General features: G+C 36.9%; 1 protein-coding gene across 3 annotated transcripts in view; it reads right to left on the bottom strand.

The window, feature by feature from the left end:
* NBEA (neurobeachin) overlaps positions 1–18,325 on the bottom strand; it is a 754,735-nt gene that overhangs the window by 470,267 nt on the left and 266,143 nt on the right. For all 3 annotated transcript variants that reach the window (XM_053563534.1, XM_053563535.1, XM_053563536.1), the window contains one exon: positions 6,486–6,613. In XM_053563534.1, coding sequence (XP_053419509.1) covers positions 6,486–6,613 — 128 coding nt within the window. The remainder of the gene's footprint in view (positions 1–6,485; positions 6,614–18,325) is intronic.

The following is an 18,325-nucleotide window of genomic DNA, read 5'->3' as shown; positions in this document are numbered from 1 at the left end:
CTATGAGTGGTATCAGGCTGCTTAACTAGACTCATTCCTTTAATATTTTATAGCAACATTTCAGTGATTTCTTCTTTTGGTGGAGGCAGAAATTGCGTGCTATATTTATGTACATATAAAAATTGCTAGCCCTGAAAACCGTAAATATTCTTCAGTATTATGAGATTTTAATAAAATATTTATTAATGCCACTAAAAGTATAATAGACATTTTAGTGAAAGTGAAATTTCCTTCCACTAAATATATATATATATATATATATTTCCTTTTGTGAAATTTTCTTTATTTCAGTGCATATAAACTTCCTAAGAGTGAAAGCCTCATGTACCACATCCAACCTTATCTAGTCCCACTTCATCCCAGGTTTAGCTGATTATTACTGACCTAGCAAGAACAAAATCACAGTCCTGGCTGAGCCATTCAGATTCTCTCTTGATAGGTAGTGGCTAAAGCCAGATGATCAAAGATATTCACAATAAGCACATTTAGAGTCAGGGCTGGCAGTGGGATGCTATGCTGGGCCATGTTCTGATGACTAAGCAAGGATCACCGTCTGGGAGAGAAGTGAGAACACAGGGTATGTACCCGGAGAGAGGCAAAGGCAGCTTCACAGCTATGAGGTTGCCTTGGTAGTCACCAGAGTATCCTTGGTTCCTGACTCACCTCTCCTACCTCCGGGCTGACTGAAGTCTAACTGTATTTTACTTCCTATCCTTGGACACTTACAGAACTCTGTGCTTTATCTCCATTATGAACTAAGTTACTTTGACTATTTTGTGAGTTCCCAACAAAGTTTAAATAACATTCACAGAATATAAACAGCAGTTTCTCAGTGCCGCTCTGTGCCATAACATTGAAACCAGACACTCTGCTAACAAAAATAACCACATCCTCTCTTCTGATGAACGTGGGGGTCTGCTGCTTCTTAACTAGTTATGGTAACTCTGATTCACTATAGTTCTTGGGACTCCCGATGATAAAAGGATCCACAGCTAACCTACCTCCTGACACTCAGCACCCAATCCACAACCCGCATGACTTCCTTAAATCCAAAGTCTGAAACAAGCTTCTCTCCACTCCCTCTTTTAGGACATGCATTTCTACAGGCTGGGGAATTCAAGGGCACTTGAATAAGAGAACATGCTCAAGAAGGAGAAATTCTACAGCTTCACTGAAATGCACTGTCCATTGCCAAATGGAGCAAGCTAAATAAATCCAAGAATTTAGGATATAGCTTGTTTTGTTATCTTTGGCTGGTAAGATCTGATACTTGCCTGCATACCTTCTCTCAGTAATTTCTATATATTAGTTGTGAATAGAATTTTCTTAAAGCAAATACAGTAAGCCTCAAATAACTACCATCTTCAAAAAATCTTAATATTGCTAAGAGAACAATATACCAAGGCTACTTAAAAATAGATACTGTTAATCAGTGATCTTAAAAAAACTTAAACAGCATTTTTCTAGAATCATATAATCATCAGTTTAACACAGGCTGACTAATAAAAGAGATAGACAAATAAAGAAAGTAATAGGACCTTACTTTAGCTTGTATTTTAAATGGCATAGACAATGATCATTCCATAAGAAAAAACTTAAACATGATACATGTGTGCATCAAGAAAAACTGAATAAAAAACATCAACTAAAGATACAATTCAAATATATTTTATAATTACCTGAAGTTTAAGAGTAATTTCTTTTTGCAAGGAAATTTTGTAAGACATTAAAGTATCTTCAGTTGCCTAGATTCAGTTGTGTTCCTCCCATACAAGTTATATACATAAAGTCACAGGCAGTGAGATTTATTCATCATAAGTACTACTGCTTAAACAGAAATATTCAATGGCTAAGGTAAAGATATTTATATCATGTTAATATCCTGGGTTCTTTATAAGAGTTAGATGGTTTTTCTTCTCAGGAGAGAGGAACAGCATATCAAATTAGCAAAATGAAACAAATAAAGGGAGAAGAAAAAAGAAATGATGAATAAGAGCACATGCTCAAGAATGAAAAGTTAACAGGACAAGCATTTCTACTTGGGGAGAAGGAAAGAATGGCCCCTAGATGAGTACAGTACCAAACTCATGGGTATGGATGACTCTCAACGCTGGGAATTCTCATCAACATTTTACCAATCCTCTTTTACTTTCAAAATTTGTCTCTATCAAAAATTAGTAATAAAAATAATGTTTTATTTAAGTATAAGAAAAAATTACAGAATATTTTATGTACCAGAATCTAATCTAGGCAACACTAATATAAATAATAATATATTTCCTATATACAATAAGTGGAAAATAATTTTATTAACATTGTATAAATAAAATTTCACAGGAGCATAGAACAGAAGGCATTAATTTGGTTTAAGGAGTGTGAAACATTACTCAAAGGATGAGTATACTTTAGGGGAGAGAAAACAGGAAAATGATTTGACGGAGATAGAAGATTTATACAAAATCAAGGAGATGAGATAGGATGCAATTTGTTTACATGTTTAAACCTTCAATAGCAAGTGCAAAGAGTGGTTATGACCAAACTGTGAAGGGATAATGAATGCTGTTCTGTTACACAGCAATACCCTTTAGAATTTTTGATTGTATAGACTAGTAAAAATTTATAGCACCACATCTTAGAGTGGTCAACTTTTTATTTTTGCCAAGTAATAGCATTAAAAAACAACACTCAAAGCCCCAAAATCTACCTTTTGCTAGCATTATTTTACTTTTAAAAAGTCATTCTAACATCAGTAAAGAAGGAAATAAATATCACATCCACATAGTTTTAAAAATAGTATACATTAAAGTTCTTTGAATGTTGAAAAGTTGTAAGACAAAATTGTATTCTGCCAGGATAATACAGAGTGAATTTCTATCTCTAACTTGTTTCAATGTTTTATTTCTAACACATTCACTCTTTTAAAAACACATGATCTACCTCTTTATGATTTAATTTAAAAAAATAAATAAAAATACAAGTTCACCTGGATGCACTATCAATGGAGAGATATTCCCAATGCTCTTTCCACTCAAGTTAGAATATTTTATATGTATGTATAAACTTAGAGAAGCCTAAGGAAAACAGCTCTAACGTAACAACAATTTCTCCTGCCCTCTATCTGCACTGATGAGAAGAAATAATAAGAAACAGTTTAATGTGGGACTATGGAAAATTCTGGCAGCAGCTCCACACAGGTGGTCCTGCCTGGGCAACACAGAGTAGTTAAAAAGTTACTTGAGAATAATTCCTTAGAACCTAAAATTTTTGCAAACTGTCACTTAGTAACCAGTAATGTGATTCTTTTTTTTTTTTTTTTTTTGTAGAGACAGAGTCTCACTGTACCGCCCTCCGGTAGAGTCCCGTGGCGTCACACGGCTCACAGCAACCTCTAACTCTCGGGCTTACGCGATTCTCTTGCCTCAGCCTCCCGAGTAGCTGGGACTACAGGCGCCCGCCACAACGCCCGGCTATTTTTTTGTTGCAGTTTGGCCGGGGCCGGGTTTGAACCCGCCACCCTCGGCATATGGGGCCGGCGCCCTACTCACTGAGCCACAGGCGCCGCCCAGTAATGTGATTCTTATAACAATGTAATTCTGCCTTCGGCTGCGCTGCTAAAATACTTGTACAGCATGTGTGACTTAGTTTTAATAAAGATACAGGATCCATTACTAACTTTATTCTTTGTCCTATTTTATTACATCTTTAACCAGTATTTATAAATTTCTACAAATATGTCAAATACTTTTAGAAAAAGATATACATAAATAGAGAAAAAGTAAAAGGCTTTTATTTTCTAGGGAATGTGGAAATACTTAAGATTGTTTTTTAATAAACATTGCACATTATAAAAATAACATATTACAGAAAAATATAAAAATGCAACTATAAATAACTACCATTCTTGCTCTCCAGTATAACTCTAAGGACACCGAAAAGATTTGAAAAAAAATTCAAAACGAATCAACCAATAACCTTTTAGAATCCTTAACCACAATATTTCCACTTTTACATAACTTAACATTTATGCTACTTTGAAAGTCCTTCAACATGGCTTGATATAATATTTGTCACGTTAATAATATTTATAAAATTAAATGAATACTGTTCAGAAATTACCAATTCTCACCAAGTAATTGTAAATAGCAAATTTGAAGAAGAAAAGATTTTTTTTTCCTCTAAATCAGATTTTACCTCAAAAGTTTATATTAATAGTAATGTTAACAAAAGCAATACATTTAATAGGAAAGGCAATTTAATAGAAATAATGAGTAACTTTTGGATGAACTGAGTTTAAGGTAGATGGAAATGCCCTGGCTAGGTAGCTCAAAATATGTCTGGAATTCAGAAGACTGGGTTGAGCTGGGAGACTAGTTAAGGAGAGAAGATAACACAAACTATCCGTTCAAAATGAGTGGAATTGCTTCAGGTGCTGGAGGGGAAGACCAGGTCTATGTAAACACCTTAGTGATCCACATAAAAGGGCCGGGGCCCTGCAAAATGATCTGTTGGTCAGTGGCCTACTTTCCCTTCTTACTGTACGTTAGGTCTGTACGTGCATCAGAGCATGGATCGTACTGAGTTTTAATTACTGGCTTTATGTCTATTTTCCCATTAGACTGTAAACTTATAAAACGTAATGATCACCTCTTTTAAACCCTGGCACTAAAGCAGCAAATATTTCTTTTTGTATAAATCAATGACTGTGTGATTTTGTACAATCAATTACATACATTTAGAAGGAATCTACTGAAATCATAGACACATCTGCAGCTAAGGAATAGTTTGTACGTTTCTAAGAACTTTTAAAGTTCATTTTTTGGCTGCTTTAAATTAGTGTGATTCTTCTCAGAGTCCTGTTCTTAGATACATTTTCTATTTTACTTTAAAGGTGGAAGGAAGTATTGTTATTAAGACAATGACAATGGTGACATCCCTGTTCTTTTCAAAACTGCAACACCCTTCCCATACCACATCTGTTAAAGCCATAGACCCCTTAAATCTCTTGGCTTAATATCCAACCATCCTTTTAGTTCATATGATACTGGCATTTTTTCTATTCTTTGATCAGGCCAAAAATGTCCATCTACAGCCATTTTAGAGTCGATACACTGACTATTCTCTCTGCCTAGAACACTCTTTTACAGGTAAGTTGTATGTCACCTCTTTTAAATCATTTGCCCAAATGAATGAGGACTATTTAAAATTGACCACCCTAAAAACTACAACCCAACCTTGCCATTCTATTACCCCAATCCCCTCTGTTATTGCAGTTATCCTTTTACCTGCTATCGTCTAACGTGCTATACAACTTAATCATTCATTTTGGTTTAATGCTTATTTACTATCTTCCCTTGTTAGAATACAAGCTTCACAAAGGAAAGAATCTTGACCTGATATTTACTAATATATCCCAAGTACCTAAAAGTATTAGCCCAGAGCAGGTACTCAGTATTTTTTAAAAACTGAGTAGCTCACCACCGGTCATTGATCTAAACTTTATATGCTTTGTGCAATTTAATCCTCACAACAGCCCTGGAGTTATCACTGACCACATTTTATGAAACAGAAACTAAAATACAAAGTGGCTAAGTAATTCTCAAAGATCAAAGACCTGAGAAGTAGAAGTAGGATTCAAAGGCAGCTGCTCCCAGAGCCTGTGTTACTAAGTATTCCATCTTTCTAATAGAAACATTGTATAGACACAATCGGAACAATGACACAATAGGCAGAGAAAACTTCCTTGCTTCTATAGTCAACAGGAAGCAAAAAGCAAAAAAGTCTGTAAGGCTGCTAAATCCAGGTAATAACTGAAGTGGCACCTGCCACCTTTATTCATCTGCAGGATCACCTTTATACTGATCATTCCTTTCTGCAGTTTAGATATATTCATAAAATAAAACTTTATATAAAGAAACGACTTCTGTTAACCATATTTTTCAAAGCCACTTTCTTAATTCAGGTTTATAAATTAAATCTTGATCATAATGAATTTTTTTGATTGCCTTCTACTCTAGTTACGCTTCTGTTGAGAAGACAACAGCTGCCTTCAATCCCCAATGAAGTGTTTCTCCGTATTTTTAATGTTTTATTACTTAAAATTGTCACATCACAAATGTTATGTGAATAAGCAAAGTAACTAAAGAAGCACTGCTCTCAGAGCTAGAAGAAAATTTTAGGGACCATTCCTTTGTAAACACACTGTCCTGATGAGAGGACATTCAGCAGCTTAAAAGACTGGGATTAAAGAGCAACGTCTCTCCCTCTAACACCTTTTCAATGTTCTTAATTTCCAAAGTTCTCATATTGGCATTGACTATGCAAAAATGTTATTTAAAAAAAATCAGTAAGGAGAAAGCATATATTGAGTAACTTCTTAGAAACTATGGAAGCAATACCTTTATATTCTTCCAGAATCCCAAATTATGCCATGGTTAACACACACTTATAGAAAACTGAAATAATTAGAAAAAAGAGAGAAATCATACCTTCTATCAATAGCTCTTGTCCATGACTGCCAAGAAGTGTACGAGATAGGAATGGGGCAAAGTCTACAAAAATTTCACGAAGAAGAGGAGCAACTTTTTCTAAAGCTCTTTCAAGTTTTGCAGTGATGCTGTTGAAATTAAGACATAAAGACTAATAAATATAATTCAATAAAAAATGCTGAAGAAACTTTACTTCTAAATTAACATCTTCAATAATTATAAAAAGTCCCAAACTAGCCCAGGTAATAATAACAAGCTTCATATAGAAAGGACACCTGTAAAGTTTCACATACAGTTCTAAGGATACTCAAAAGATGGCAGCTAAATTAGAATGACTAGACTGTGAAAAAGAATCAGGGTTCTGCTGCTTGAATGGGTTCCAAAGACTGTCCATACCTCTAGGAGCACAGGATGAGTTGACTACTTTGTCTGTCTATTCATCTACAACAGAAAATGAGTTTGAACACCTACTATGTGGGTCACTGGGCCAGTTACAAAGAATTTACTTCTTGCTCTCAAGGAGGTATTCTCTGAAAAGCTGAACTAATAATAAGGGACTAGCTGGGATCCATATGACATGCTGCATGCTTTCTGCGTTTTCTATTTCATGAGCCCATTTACTTTCTGTTACACACAGCTTTGTTATTATTCACACTGCTCACTGATGAATTTTAAGTTAATGGCTTTACCTAAGATAAGCATCATTTGGTATTATTGGAAATAACCTTGAATGGTATATGAAAAAGAAAAAAATGAATGAAGATGATGTTTTGGCTTAGGTAAATGTATAATTTGGTAAAAGATCTTTTTAGATATAAGTGCTTTGAAGTAAGACTGCTTGGACTGGAACCTTGGCTCTATGCATATGCTAGACTGGTAACCCTGAGCTCATTGGGTTTTCTATGTCTGCAAACTAAAGATGATGACAGCTCATATCCAGTGAGGATTAAATAAACTAAGACATGTAAAGTGCAAAGAAGAGGACCTGGCACACGGCGAGGCCAGTGATGTCAGCTTTTGTAACTGCTATTTTGAATAAAACATACTCATACTTAACTCTTATAAAATGTGACTCTTACATGTTCAACAAAACAAAATCAGTGTAATAATATATATTTTAGATGCACACATACTTTTCTACCCAGAAGACATGTTACAATAAGGAATTAAACAATGCTTCAAAATAACAACATTTCTGTCACAATACCTAGATAACATTATTGTTACATATGAAGAAATATTTATAAATGAAAAAAATAACTTACAATGTATTATTAATATTTAAAACTAAATCTGGCATATTTTTTCAAGTTTTTAAGTGGCTCAGTAGGGATTAGGGAATAATCTAGGATGTGCTTTTTTCCTAACTTGAAAACAACACGTTCGACTCTTTGGGCACTCTGCACTCCATACTTCACCATCAGCGCCTTTATTTAACCTCACCTCATGTTATCTGGATTAACATTTTAAGGGAGGAGAAAGACGGAGGAAACTCAGTTTAGTCACTGCCACCTATATTTAGACTATTCCAAAGGAACAACTTCAAGGCAAGAAAAAAGGATTTCACGTGGCTTAGCAGACTTGGTGATGACAGGAGCCTTCACTGATGTCCCTACTCGGTTATTCCTGAAGCAAGCACTCTTTAAGGAAGTGTCTCAAGGTTCAGAGCAGGTCAGAATCAGATGTAAGTCCTGTTTGAAGAGGCTGTGAGGCTCCAACTTCAATTTCTGACTAACAGGTCTGAGTGTATGGTGAGAATTTGTGCTTGTAACATATCTTCAGGTGGTGCTGATACTGCTGATGTAGGAAAGACACTTTGGGAATGATTGTTTTAGTAAGAGTATTTATCAGCAGTTAAGTATTAGCCAAAATGCTAGCTCAAAAAAGGCTACCTGAAGTCACTGAACAATCATAATAACTTTTAGTGGGAAAAAGCAGAGATTTGTTTTTGAAATTGTTCCTTCTGGTCTCCAGGGACATGCCCCACCACTTCCCCCAACTAAACTAATCCAGCCTACCAAGGAATGGTAAGTAAGAATGGTAATAACCAGTCGATGAAGAGGAGAAAAATCTAGATTTAATTATTATAAATTGTTCAGAGAAATTCTGGATTCATGATGGTTGATATCATAACTATACTTTGGGTTTAATGTACTATTACCTAATCAAAGCCAGAAACTTTTCCCACTCCAGTTTGAAATATTTTCCTCCTACTTTACAAGTTTCTTATGATTTGGAGGTTTCAGAATTATAAAATTACTCTTCTTGGTGATTAAGTTAAATATTCAATAAAACTTTAATTAATCTGATCTTATTACTTCTGTGCAGAAGAGTGTGTAATATACGTTAATTACCAATTACCCTGGCTTTGTGGTAATGGATAAAAACAAGCATTCCTCAGTGAGTGAATCCCTATAATAAGAATTTTGCAAATATTTTCTTATAAAATTAAAAGATTAACTATCATTCTTCCATATCATTCTGCAAACAATTTTAATTTTCTAATAGACTACTCAGCAAGAGATCAACAGTTTGAAGTACAAAACCCCATTTTCAAATAATACTGCGAGATTTCTTGATTAAACAATGACAAAATATTCTAAGTGGAAAAATTCCATCATCACTTTTTGAAGAAAATGGACAGTTTCGTTGTTAATATTTGTAGATTCCCTGCAATGCATTTCAAGGGAGAGTAAACACTATAAAATACGTGATCTTCATCCTACAGAACTTAAATTCTCAAAGGAAACAGTATAGACGTAAACTTCTAAGAACCCTGTTTATCACTCGCCAAGTATAGATTACCAAAAAATGGAAGAAAAAGACATGCTGGACCTATACTATTATTTTGTTTATTTCCGTCTTCATCTCAAAGAAACACACTACATAAAACTCCTTTTTACCAATTCCAAGGCATATTTGAGAAAGTTATCTATTAACATGTAAAAAAGAAATTAAAAACCACATCAACATGAGGTCACCCTAAGTCCTATAAAAATGAATGAAACGTTGCCTTTAAAATAAAAATAAAAAGAACATATAGCCACTTTTCTTTTCTCTTTTATTTTGTTTTTTTTTTTCTTTTCCTTCCTTCCTTCCCTCCCACCCTCCCTTCCTTTCTTCTTTTTCTCTCTCTCTCTCCTTCTCGCTCTCTCGCTCTCTTTTTGAGACAGGGTGGGTCTTGATTGGTTGGTTATCCGGGCTTAAGAGTGCACTGGCACGATCATAGCTCACTGCAGCCTTGAATTCCTGGACTCAAGCCATTCTCCTATCTTAGGACTAAATACTGTCTCACCACACCCAGCTAACTTTTGCAGAGACAGGTCTTGCTATGTTGCCAAGGCCGGTCTTGAACGCCTGGCCTCAAGCTATCCTTCCACCTTGGGCTCCTGAATTGCTGGGATTACAGGACAAACTACCACATCTAGCCCTGAGAACAATGTGTCCTACAGCAAATTATTTTTTACAAAAAACTAGCTTATTCAACTCAACTAACAATTCCCAGGCTCTTCTACACAAACCTAAGGAGTGCTCCTTAAAAAGACTGGAGGTAGCCGGGAAGACTACAGAAAACTTTCTTCACTACTGCTGGCTAAAGGAGGGAGAGGTAACTGCTGCAGAAAAGACATGAAGCTCAGCCAGATTCTTCTTCCTGTCTGCTCTATGGATTGAAAACTTCATGCATCTTGGAGGAAGACTGCAAACCCTGTCACTTTCAGAGCACAGAAGTGGGCAGCTGCAGAGGAGGAACAGAAAATGTCCTGAACCCTAATATTTAGATCACTCGGGAATGGTAAGAACCAGCAGAAATGTCTTACCTTCAAGAGACAAGGAAGCATCTGACTCAAACTGAGTTTGAAGCAGGAAAACAAAAGAAAAACGCCATTCCCTTCAACGCTAGGCTTGCAAGCACCCAAGAACAAATCACAGCAGACCACTGTTGCACAGGGGAAAGAATGTGGAGACTTAAAGACGAAGGTAGCACAGGAATAATGAGTATGGCACTCTACAAACTACCACCAAATCAAACACATGTATAGGAGAGACATTTAAAGCTGGTGGTGCACTGAGAGTAACCAAAGCAAGAAAACATAAGCGCCTTTCATTATCAGCAAGGACTCAGCCCTCACACACAGCGCCTAGCATAAGGAGAGGCAGGCCCATTCCGAGCATAAACACTTCTGTCACTCACTACTAGCCTGTAGATAATGCCCACTTTTCTACCAAAAATTATCCTATATACAAAGAAACAAGAAAAAAAAAGTCAGAGACATACCTAAGGAAACAATCATAGATAAAACATACATTAAAACAATCAAACAATTTAAAATAACTATGATTAATTTCTTAACAGTAAATTAATAGTTGAAAAGGTAGACAATGTTAATAAATAGATGTGGAATTTCAGCAAAAGAAACTGTAAAAAAATGATAGAAATAAAAATACAGTAAAAGAAACAATATGTCTTCAATGGGCTTACTAACAGAAAGAATCAGTCAATCAGAAGATTGGCCAGTAATACTAGACACATTAAAATAAAAAAAGAAATACATACAAAATGTATGAGAGAGAGAGAATCCATGAATTCAACAACTATGAAACAGTATCATAGAACTTTACATAAATGTGATTGGAATCCCCAGAGAAGTGTGGTATGCCAAAAATGGTTGCCCCAAAATACCCAAACCATAATCTCTGAATAGGTTATGTTACATGTCAAAAGGGACTTTGTAAGTGAAATTAAGATTAAAGAAATTAAGATAGGGAGATCATCCTGGATTCTGTAGGTGAGCTCAATCTAATCCCATGAGTTTTAAAAATCAGAAAAATCTCTGGCTGTAGTCAGAGAAGTACGCCAAACAAGAAAGCAGAGGACATGTCAGAATGAGAATGAGAGAGATCCTAAGTGTACAAAAAACCTAACAGTTCTAACTCTAGAGGGCTACATGCAAGTGTGCACATTGCAAGGGTGCATGTCGGATCTATTAAGTACAGAGTATACATGTCTTAACACAATGATTAAGTAAATGAGGTGAGGGACATATTAACCAGTGCGATGTAAGCATTCCAAATTATATATGAAATCAGCACACTGTACCCCCGAGTGCATTAATGTATACATGATCTACCTCTTTATGATTTAATAATTAAAAAAAAAAAAAGAAAGGAGAAAGAAGTCGGGGAGCGAAGGGAGCCCCTGATGACAAGCAAGGAAACAAGTTCATGAATCCTACAGCCACATAGAAATGAGTTCTACTAATACCCTGAATGAGACTGGGAGTGAATTTTCTTTCAGAGTGTCCGTTAAATGAAGCTCTGCCAAGCCCTGAATTTCAGCCCAGGGTGATTTGTGTTGGAGCTTTTAACCCACAGAATTGTGAGATAATTAATAAATTGGTACTGTTTTAAGCTACTAAATTTGTGGTAAGTTGTTACTATAGCAATAGAAAAAAATACAAAAAGAGAAGATAGGGCAGAGGAAATATGTGTAGAAATAATAAGTAGGAATTTCCAAAAAATGATAAAAGTAAAAAAAAAAGTATGAATTTTAATAAATAAGTGAATGAATAACCTAAATGTTTCATAATAAACTTTTATAATCTAAAGACAGAATTCAAAGAAAGTAATCTGAGAATAAAGACACATTACAGCAAGAAAAACAAAAATACAATGACATTTTCATTAGAAACTATGCAAGCCAGAAGACATGAAATGAAATCTATTTCAAATATATATATATAAGCCTTTAATTCTATATCAGCCAAAAAGTTATTTCTAAAATGAAGACTTTTTCAGAAGACAAAAGCTGAATGCATTCATATAGCTGTTATGTAGTACAATCGTTTTAAAAGGTAGTACTTTAGGGCAGCGCGTGTAGCTCAGTGAGTAGGGCACCAGCCCTACTGTATGGTTTGGGTACATACAATTTCATATACCGGAGGTGGAGGGTTCAAACCTGGCCCCGGCCAAAAAACAAAAACAAACAAACAAACAAACAAAAAAAGGTAGTACTTCAAGTATAAGGAATATACCAGAAAAAAAGATTTATAGAAACAAAAACAGTGCTGGAAATGATAAACAAAAGTAAAGATAAAATGCATTTTTAAACTGCTCTATAATAGCCTTTCCAGACCAAAATAATAGCAATGTACTATTTCTTAGTAAGACATAGAAAAGTAAGATGTATAGCAACATTAACATAAAGAGTATAAAAGAGGAATTAGGAACAAACTGTGTAACCATCTTACACAACACATAAAACAGCGTAATAATATTAAAAACTGACCTGTGATAATTTAAAAATTTATATTGTAAGCCCTAAAGAAGCCTCTTAAAATGTTTCAAAGATAAATTAGTAATAAGTCAATGTTGGAGAGAAAATGAAGTAATAAAAAATAAACCCCATTAACCCTATAGAGTGTATAAAAAGAGAAAAAACAAAATAGGGATAGAAAGTAACATTTTCTTCTATAACAATAACCAAATAAGCAGACATCAATCAAATCATTATCAGCAATGATGCTGAATACAAATGACCCAGAAACACCAATTAAGATATAGATTGTCAAATTGATGTTTTTTTCAAAAAGCAGAATCCATTAATATGCTATTGAAGAAAAACCTGTTTTCAATATTTAAATATGGATACATTTTAAAAAAGGAAAAAAAAAGAATTACCATTAAACTAGTTAAAAGAAAGAAAGTAATGCAAAGTAGAAGAAAGTCTAATTATATGACATGAGAATTTAAACTGTACTTGGCTACGTTTTTTACAACTTAAAAATTATAAGAAAACTGGGGTGGGAGCCAATGTGGCAGTCTGGTGGCCTGCCCCTGCTCCTGCCCCTTTGCAGCCTCTTGCCACCAAAATGGGGAGGAGCGTGGGCAGGTGCTACCCTTCAACCACCCGGCCCAGAGAGACCGGTGAGGGCACCAGAGCAACTGCTTGGCACACCGGAACTGGAGAGGAGAAACAGGAAGGGAAGTAATGAGGTAATAGGTGAAGGGGAGGTGAGAGGCACCAAGGCGGAGACTGGAGTGGTGATCATGGTATAATCTGGGCTGCTGGGAAGTACTGTCCCCCACAGCCCACTGCCACGGTGTTCCAGGGTGTACCTGAACACCTGAATCAGGTACAAATCACCCCGCCCCCAGGCAGCCAGTGTGGAAGAGAATCAGCAGCGGCAGCCCTTGTCCCCACTGCGCCCTGCTGTCGGTACACTGTGTCGGTGCACTAGTGCAGGATGGAGAATGAGTAGCCTGACACGTGCCTTCTCCAAGCTACAGCCAAGTGCTCCCCTCACAGATCAGGCAGACCAGGCATGGTAAAGGGCCAGGAGGGGGCTCTGTGGGAAACACTGCTCCGGAGAGACAGTGGCCACCAGCCCCCCTCCTCAGTGGGCCATAGGAGGGGTGCAAGAACCACTGTAGCCTGAGATTATGGTCACATGATTATTCCATCCCACTTGGCTCAGCTTCCCAGAGGCACTGAAGCCCTCTTGTCTGGTTGGCTGTGCAGCCAGCACAGACCCTGCCCTCCAAATTTGGGTAGCTTCCTCCAAACTGGTCTGTGGCTTCCAGAAACAGTTAGAAATGGCCCTGCACCCCACCTCCACACACATATCCTTACAGACTCCAGACACTGTGCAGATTACTAAGACTTGGTCCCAACCTTAATACAAACTGTGAGTCTTTCTATCTGAAACTGGAATTCAGTGTGGTATCCCAGAACGTCTTGTGTCCTCCCTCAGACATGCAGCTACTCCCTGGATCTTCAGTGCTGTCTCTGGCCACAGCCTGCCCCAGAGCCTCCCTGTTGAGAGCACAGCAGGAAACCAACCCCAATGTCAGCTTCACAGGCTACCTGAAAACTCCAGAGAATAAGGCTCAGTGAATCTCTGCATCCAACAGCCGCTATTATCTCTAATCCTAAAGCGCCACCTAATGATCTTTTGTTTTTCCTTTTCTTTCTGTTTCTCTTCCAAGGCAACAAAGATTTTTTTTTTTTAATTTGGACTTTCCAGTATTTTTTTATTTTAATTAATTTTTTATTAAATTATAACTATATACATGCATTTTGGGGGTACAATGTGCTGATTTTATATACAATTTGAAATGCTTACATCAAACGGGTTGACATAGCCTTCACCTAATTATTATGTTACAACATTTATACTTTACACTTAAGAGATCTGACATGTACCCTTGCAATATGCACCACAGATGTGGTCCCACCAATTACCCTCCCTCCATCCAACCTTCCCACCTCCACCCCATCCTCTTCCCTCCTTCATCCTGGGCTATAGTTGTGTTTTATCTTTCGTATGAAAGTGAAGGTGATTATTGGTTTTATAATAGTACTGAGTACATTGGATACTTTTTCTTCCGTTCTTGAGATAAGTTACTAAGCAGACTATGTTCTAGTTCCATCCAGGTAAACATAAAAGAGGTAAAGTCTTCACCGTTTTTTAAGGCTGCATAATAAATTACAATCCATTTTTTTCCTATTTTTCCTTTCTGTTCTTTTTCCAAGGCAACAAAGAAGATTTTAATAATTACAGTCAAAATTTCTTAATTTATTCCTCTTTTCCTTTCCTTTCTATTTCTTTTCTAATGCAATAAAGAGGATTTTAATAATTATATTCAAAAAATTATTTCTTTCTTCTCCCTCTTTTTTTTCTTTTTCTCTAGTATACCTGTGGGTCAACTTGAACCAATAGCCTATAGTTAAGACAAGAAAAGGTAAAGAGGAGGAAGGGAAAGGGAAAAATAGAAAAGAAAGAAAGAAAGAAAGAACAAATGAGAAGAAGGAACAAGCAAAAAAACTCTAGCAACATGAAAAACCAGAACAGATAAATTCCCTAAAGGAATCACAGAGAATCCAAAACATAAACAATTACTGACATGATATAAATGGAATTTGGAATATAGATGGCAAATAAGATGAATGGAATTGAAGAGAAAGAAGAAAACCAGCAAATCAATGACATTAAAGACAAAGTTACCAAGGATCTGGACATAATTAGGAAGGATATAACAGAGCTTAAAGAACTGAAAGAGACGTTCAGGGAGTTTCAAAACACAGCAGAACATTTCACTAACAGATTAAACTACGTAGAAAAAGAATCCTTGAAATTGAAGACAAGACTATTGAGTTAACTCAATTTTTCAGAAAAGAAGAGAACAAAAGCAAAGAACTCTCTTAGAGAGATGTGGCAAAATGTACACACTTACAAATTACAGATATCCCTAAAGGGATGGAAGTTCTAATTGAAAAAACTATATTGGAAAATTTCCCAAGCATTACCAGAGACCCAGACATACAGTTAGTAGAATACTATCATACTCTAAGGATAACTCAATTCAAACAAACCACCTACTAGACACATTGTAATTGACCTGGCCAAAGTCAAAATGAAAGAAAATTCTAGAAGCAGCCCAATTTAAGTAGAATCTGACTTATAGAGTTAAACCCATCTAGCTAATAGCTGATTTCTCAGAAGACAAGAGAGAAAACTTTATAAGACAAAAAAGAGTGAGCTGCTTTTCAATCTTATCAAACTGAACAACTGCCCACCTAGGATTCCGTATTCTGCAAAACTAATTTTCATATTCAGTGAAGAAAGAAAAGCTTTTCCTTACATGCAAGCTTTGCAGAAAAGTGTTACTACTACACTTGCCCCTCAGGGAGTACTCAGACCTGTACTATACAAAAACAAATGCCATAGTCTCCTACCAAACTAAAACTACTGAATAACTTAAGGACAAAGCCTAGTTTCTACAATGGTCCAGGAGATAAATCAAAGGAACAGAATCCTTCATAACAATGGAGGGCGGGAAGGCAGAGCAAGATGGCAGATGAGGAACAGCTTTTTTAAAAGAAGACTCCAGGCACCTCAGGAATGCGGGCTTTGCCCAGAATCATCCCTTCAGGTGCACAAGGAAGCAGCAGGAGACTTTGGGACCACAGGAAGGAGGATGAAAGCATCAGTGAAGGGGCAAGTGTTTGAGTTTGGTCTGAGGCCACCAGCTGTGGTGGCTGTTGGCAGTGGCGGCTGCCTGCGGTAGCAGCTACAGCAATGGTGAGAGTATACAGACAGGGAAGGCCTTCCCTACGGCGGGTTTTGGACTTAGGGACTTGTTTGAGTTACTTTGGGAGACCTTGGATGAGTGAGCAAGTGACTTTGAACAGAGCCCAGAGATCTGGACTGATCCGACAGAGCAGAGCAGAGGTTTCATTGTTCGCCTACTGGCTGCACAATATGGAGGAGCTGCCTGGCAGACTTGGCCCTCAGGGTCCTAGACTGAGGCTGGTTCTGGGAGACATTGGGTGAGTGAACAAGTGACTCTGAACAGTGGCCAGAGGCCAGGACTGAGCCGCTAAGGCAGAACAGAGGTTTCACTGTTTGGCTGCAGGCCCTGTGGGCAGCCATTGAGGGCAAGTTGTCTTGCAAGCTCAGCCCTCAGGGTCCTAGAACAAGGAAGGCTCAGGGTGCCTGACAAGTGGGCAGCCACTTCTGGAGAGATCCAAGCAACACACCTTTTCCTGGTATAGCCACTGTTTAGCCAAGGGACATGGTTAGGAAAGGTTGAAGCCCATATACTAAGCAGGCTGAGGAGAGATCCAGGCTCACAACTCTGTGGAGCAAAGAAGTTAGCAGAGGCTTCCAGTCTCCATCTTATACACCTCTATTGTAATTAGCATCTCATATCCCAGAGGCTGGCCTGTTGCCCAAACAATATTGAGCAAGATATATATGTACATAGTTTGTTGTTGTTGTTAGTTTGTCTGTCTTTTATCTTCCAAAAAAAAATCTTTTATTTTTCATGTTTTTTGTGTACATATATTTTTTCATTGTTGCTTTTTTTGATAATAGGGACTTCATTTTTGCCAGTTTTTCTGTCTCTGATATATGTTTTTTCACTCAATTTTATCTCTTAAGGTTTTTTGTTTGTTCATTTTGGTTTGATTTGTGGTAGTTTTGGTTTTCTTCTCTACTGATGGAGGTATTGTGACTCCTTGGGCTGGCCTGCCCAGAGGTTGGGATTTGTGGGTGTGGGTCACAGTGCACGACTGTGCACCACTATTACTTCAATCTCTCTCTTCAATCTCTCTCTCTTTTTGTTCCTCCCTTCTTTTTGTCAATCTTCCCTTTTTCTCACCCCCTTTCCTTTCTCTTTTCTCTCTCTCTCTCTCTTTTTTAAATCTTTCATCCCTTCTTCCTATACACTTTCGTCCTTTTAGTCCTTTACCAAAAGAACACTTTAACACCTTAGGTCAGAGGCATGGTAACTTAAAGAGCAACAAGAGGTGAAAGGAAAAAGTAGGGCAAGGAAACAGACAAAAAAAGAAAACACCCATGAGGAAGAAAAGTGGAAACATCCTGGCAACATGAAAAACCAGACCAGAGCAACTGTCCCAAGGGTTCCTGAGGTAGCTACTACAGAAGATTCCACATATAAAGAAATGTTAGAAATGACAGAAGGGAAATTTAAAATATGGATCATAAGAACAATGAAGGAGGGGGGCACCTGTGGCTCAAAGGAGTAGGGCGCCAGCCCCACATGCCGGAGGCGGTGGGTTCAAACTCAGCCTCAGCCAAAAACTGCCAAAAAAAAAGAAAAGAAAAAGAACAATGAAGGAAATTGCTGAGAAAGTGGAAAATACCCAAAAGGAAATCCAAAAACAGAATCAATTAACAATATGAAGAATCTAGAAAGGCTATACCAGAGCTTAAGGAATTGAAGCAATCAATCAAGGAACTTAAGGATGCAGTAGAAAGTATCAATAATAGACTATACTATGTAGAAGAAAGAATGTCAGAGATAGAGGATAAAGC

The sequence above is a fragment of the Nycticebus coucang genome, chromosome 15, assembly GCF_027406575.1.
Source record: "Nycticebus coucang isolate mNycCou1 chromosome 15, mNycCou1.pri, whole genome shotgun sequence".
In the NCBI taxonomy this organism is placed as follows: Eukaryota; Metazoa; Chordata; class Mammalia; order Primates; family Lorisidae; genus Nycticebus; species Nycticebus coucang.
The sequence above is the reverse complement of the archived record's forward strand: the minus strand, read 5'-3'. Positions and strand labels throughout refer to the sequence as shown.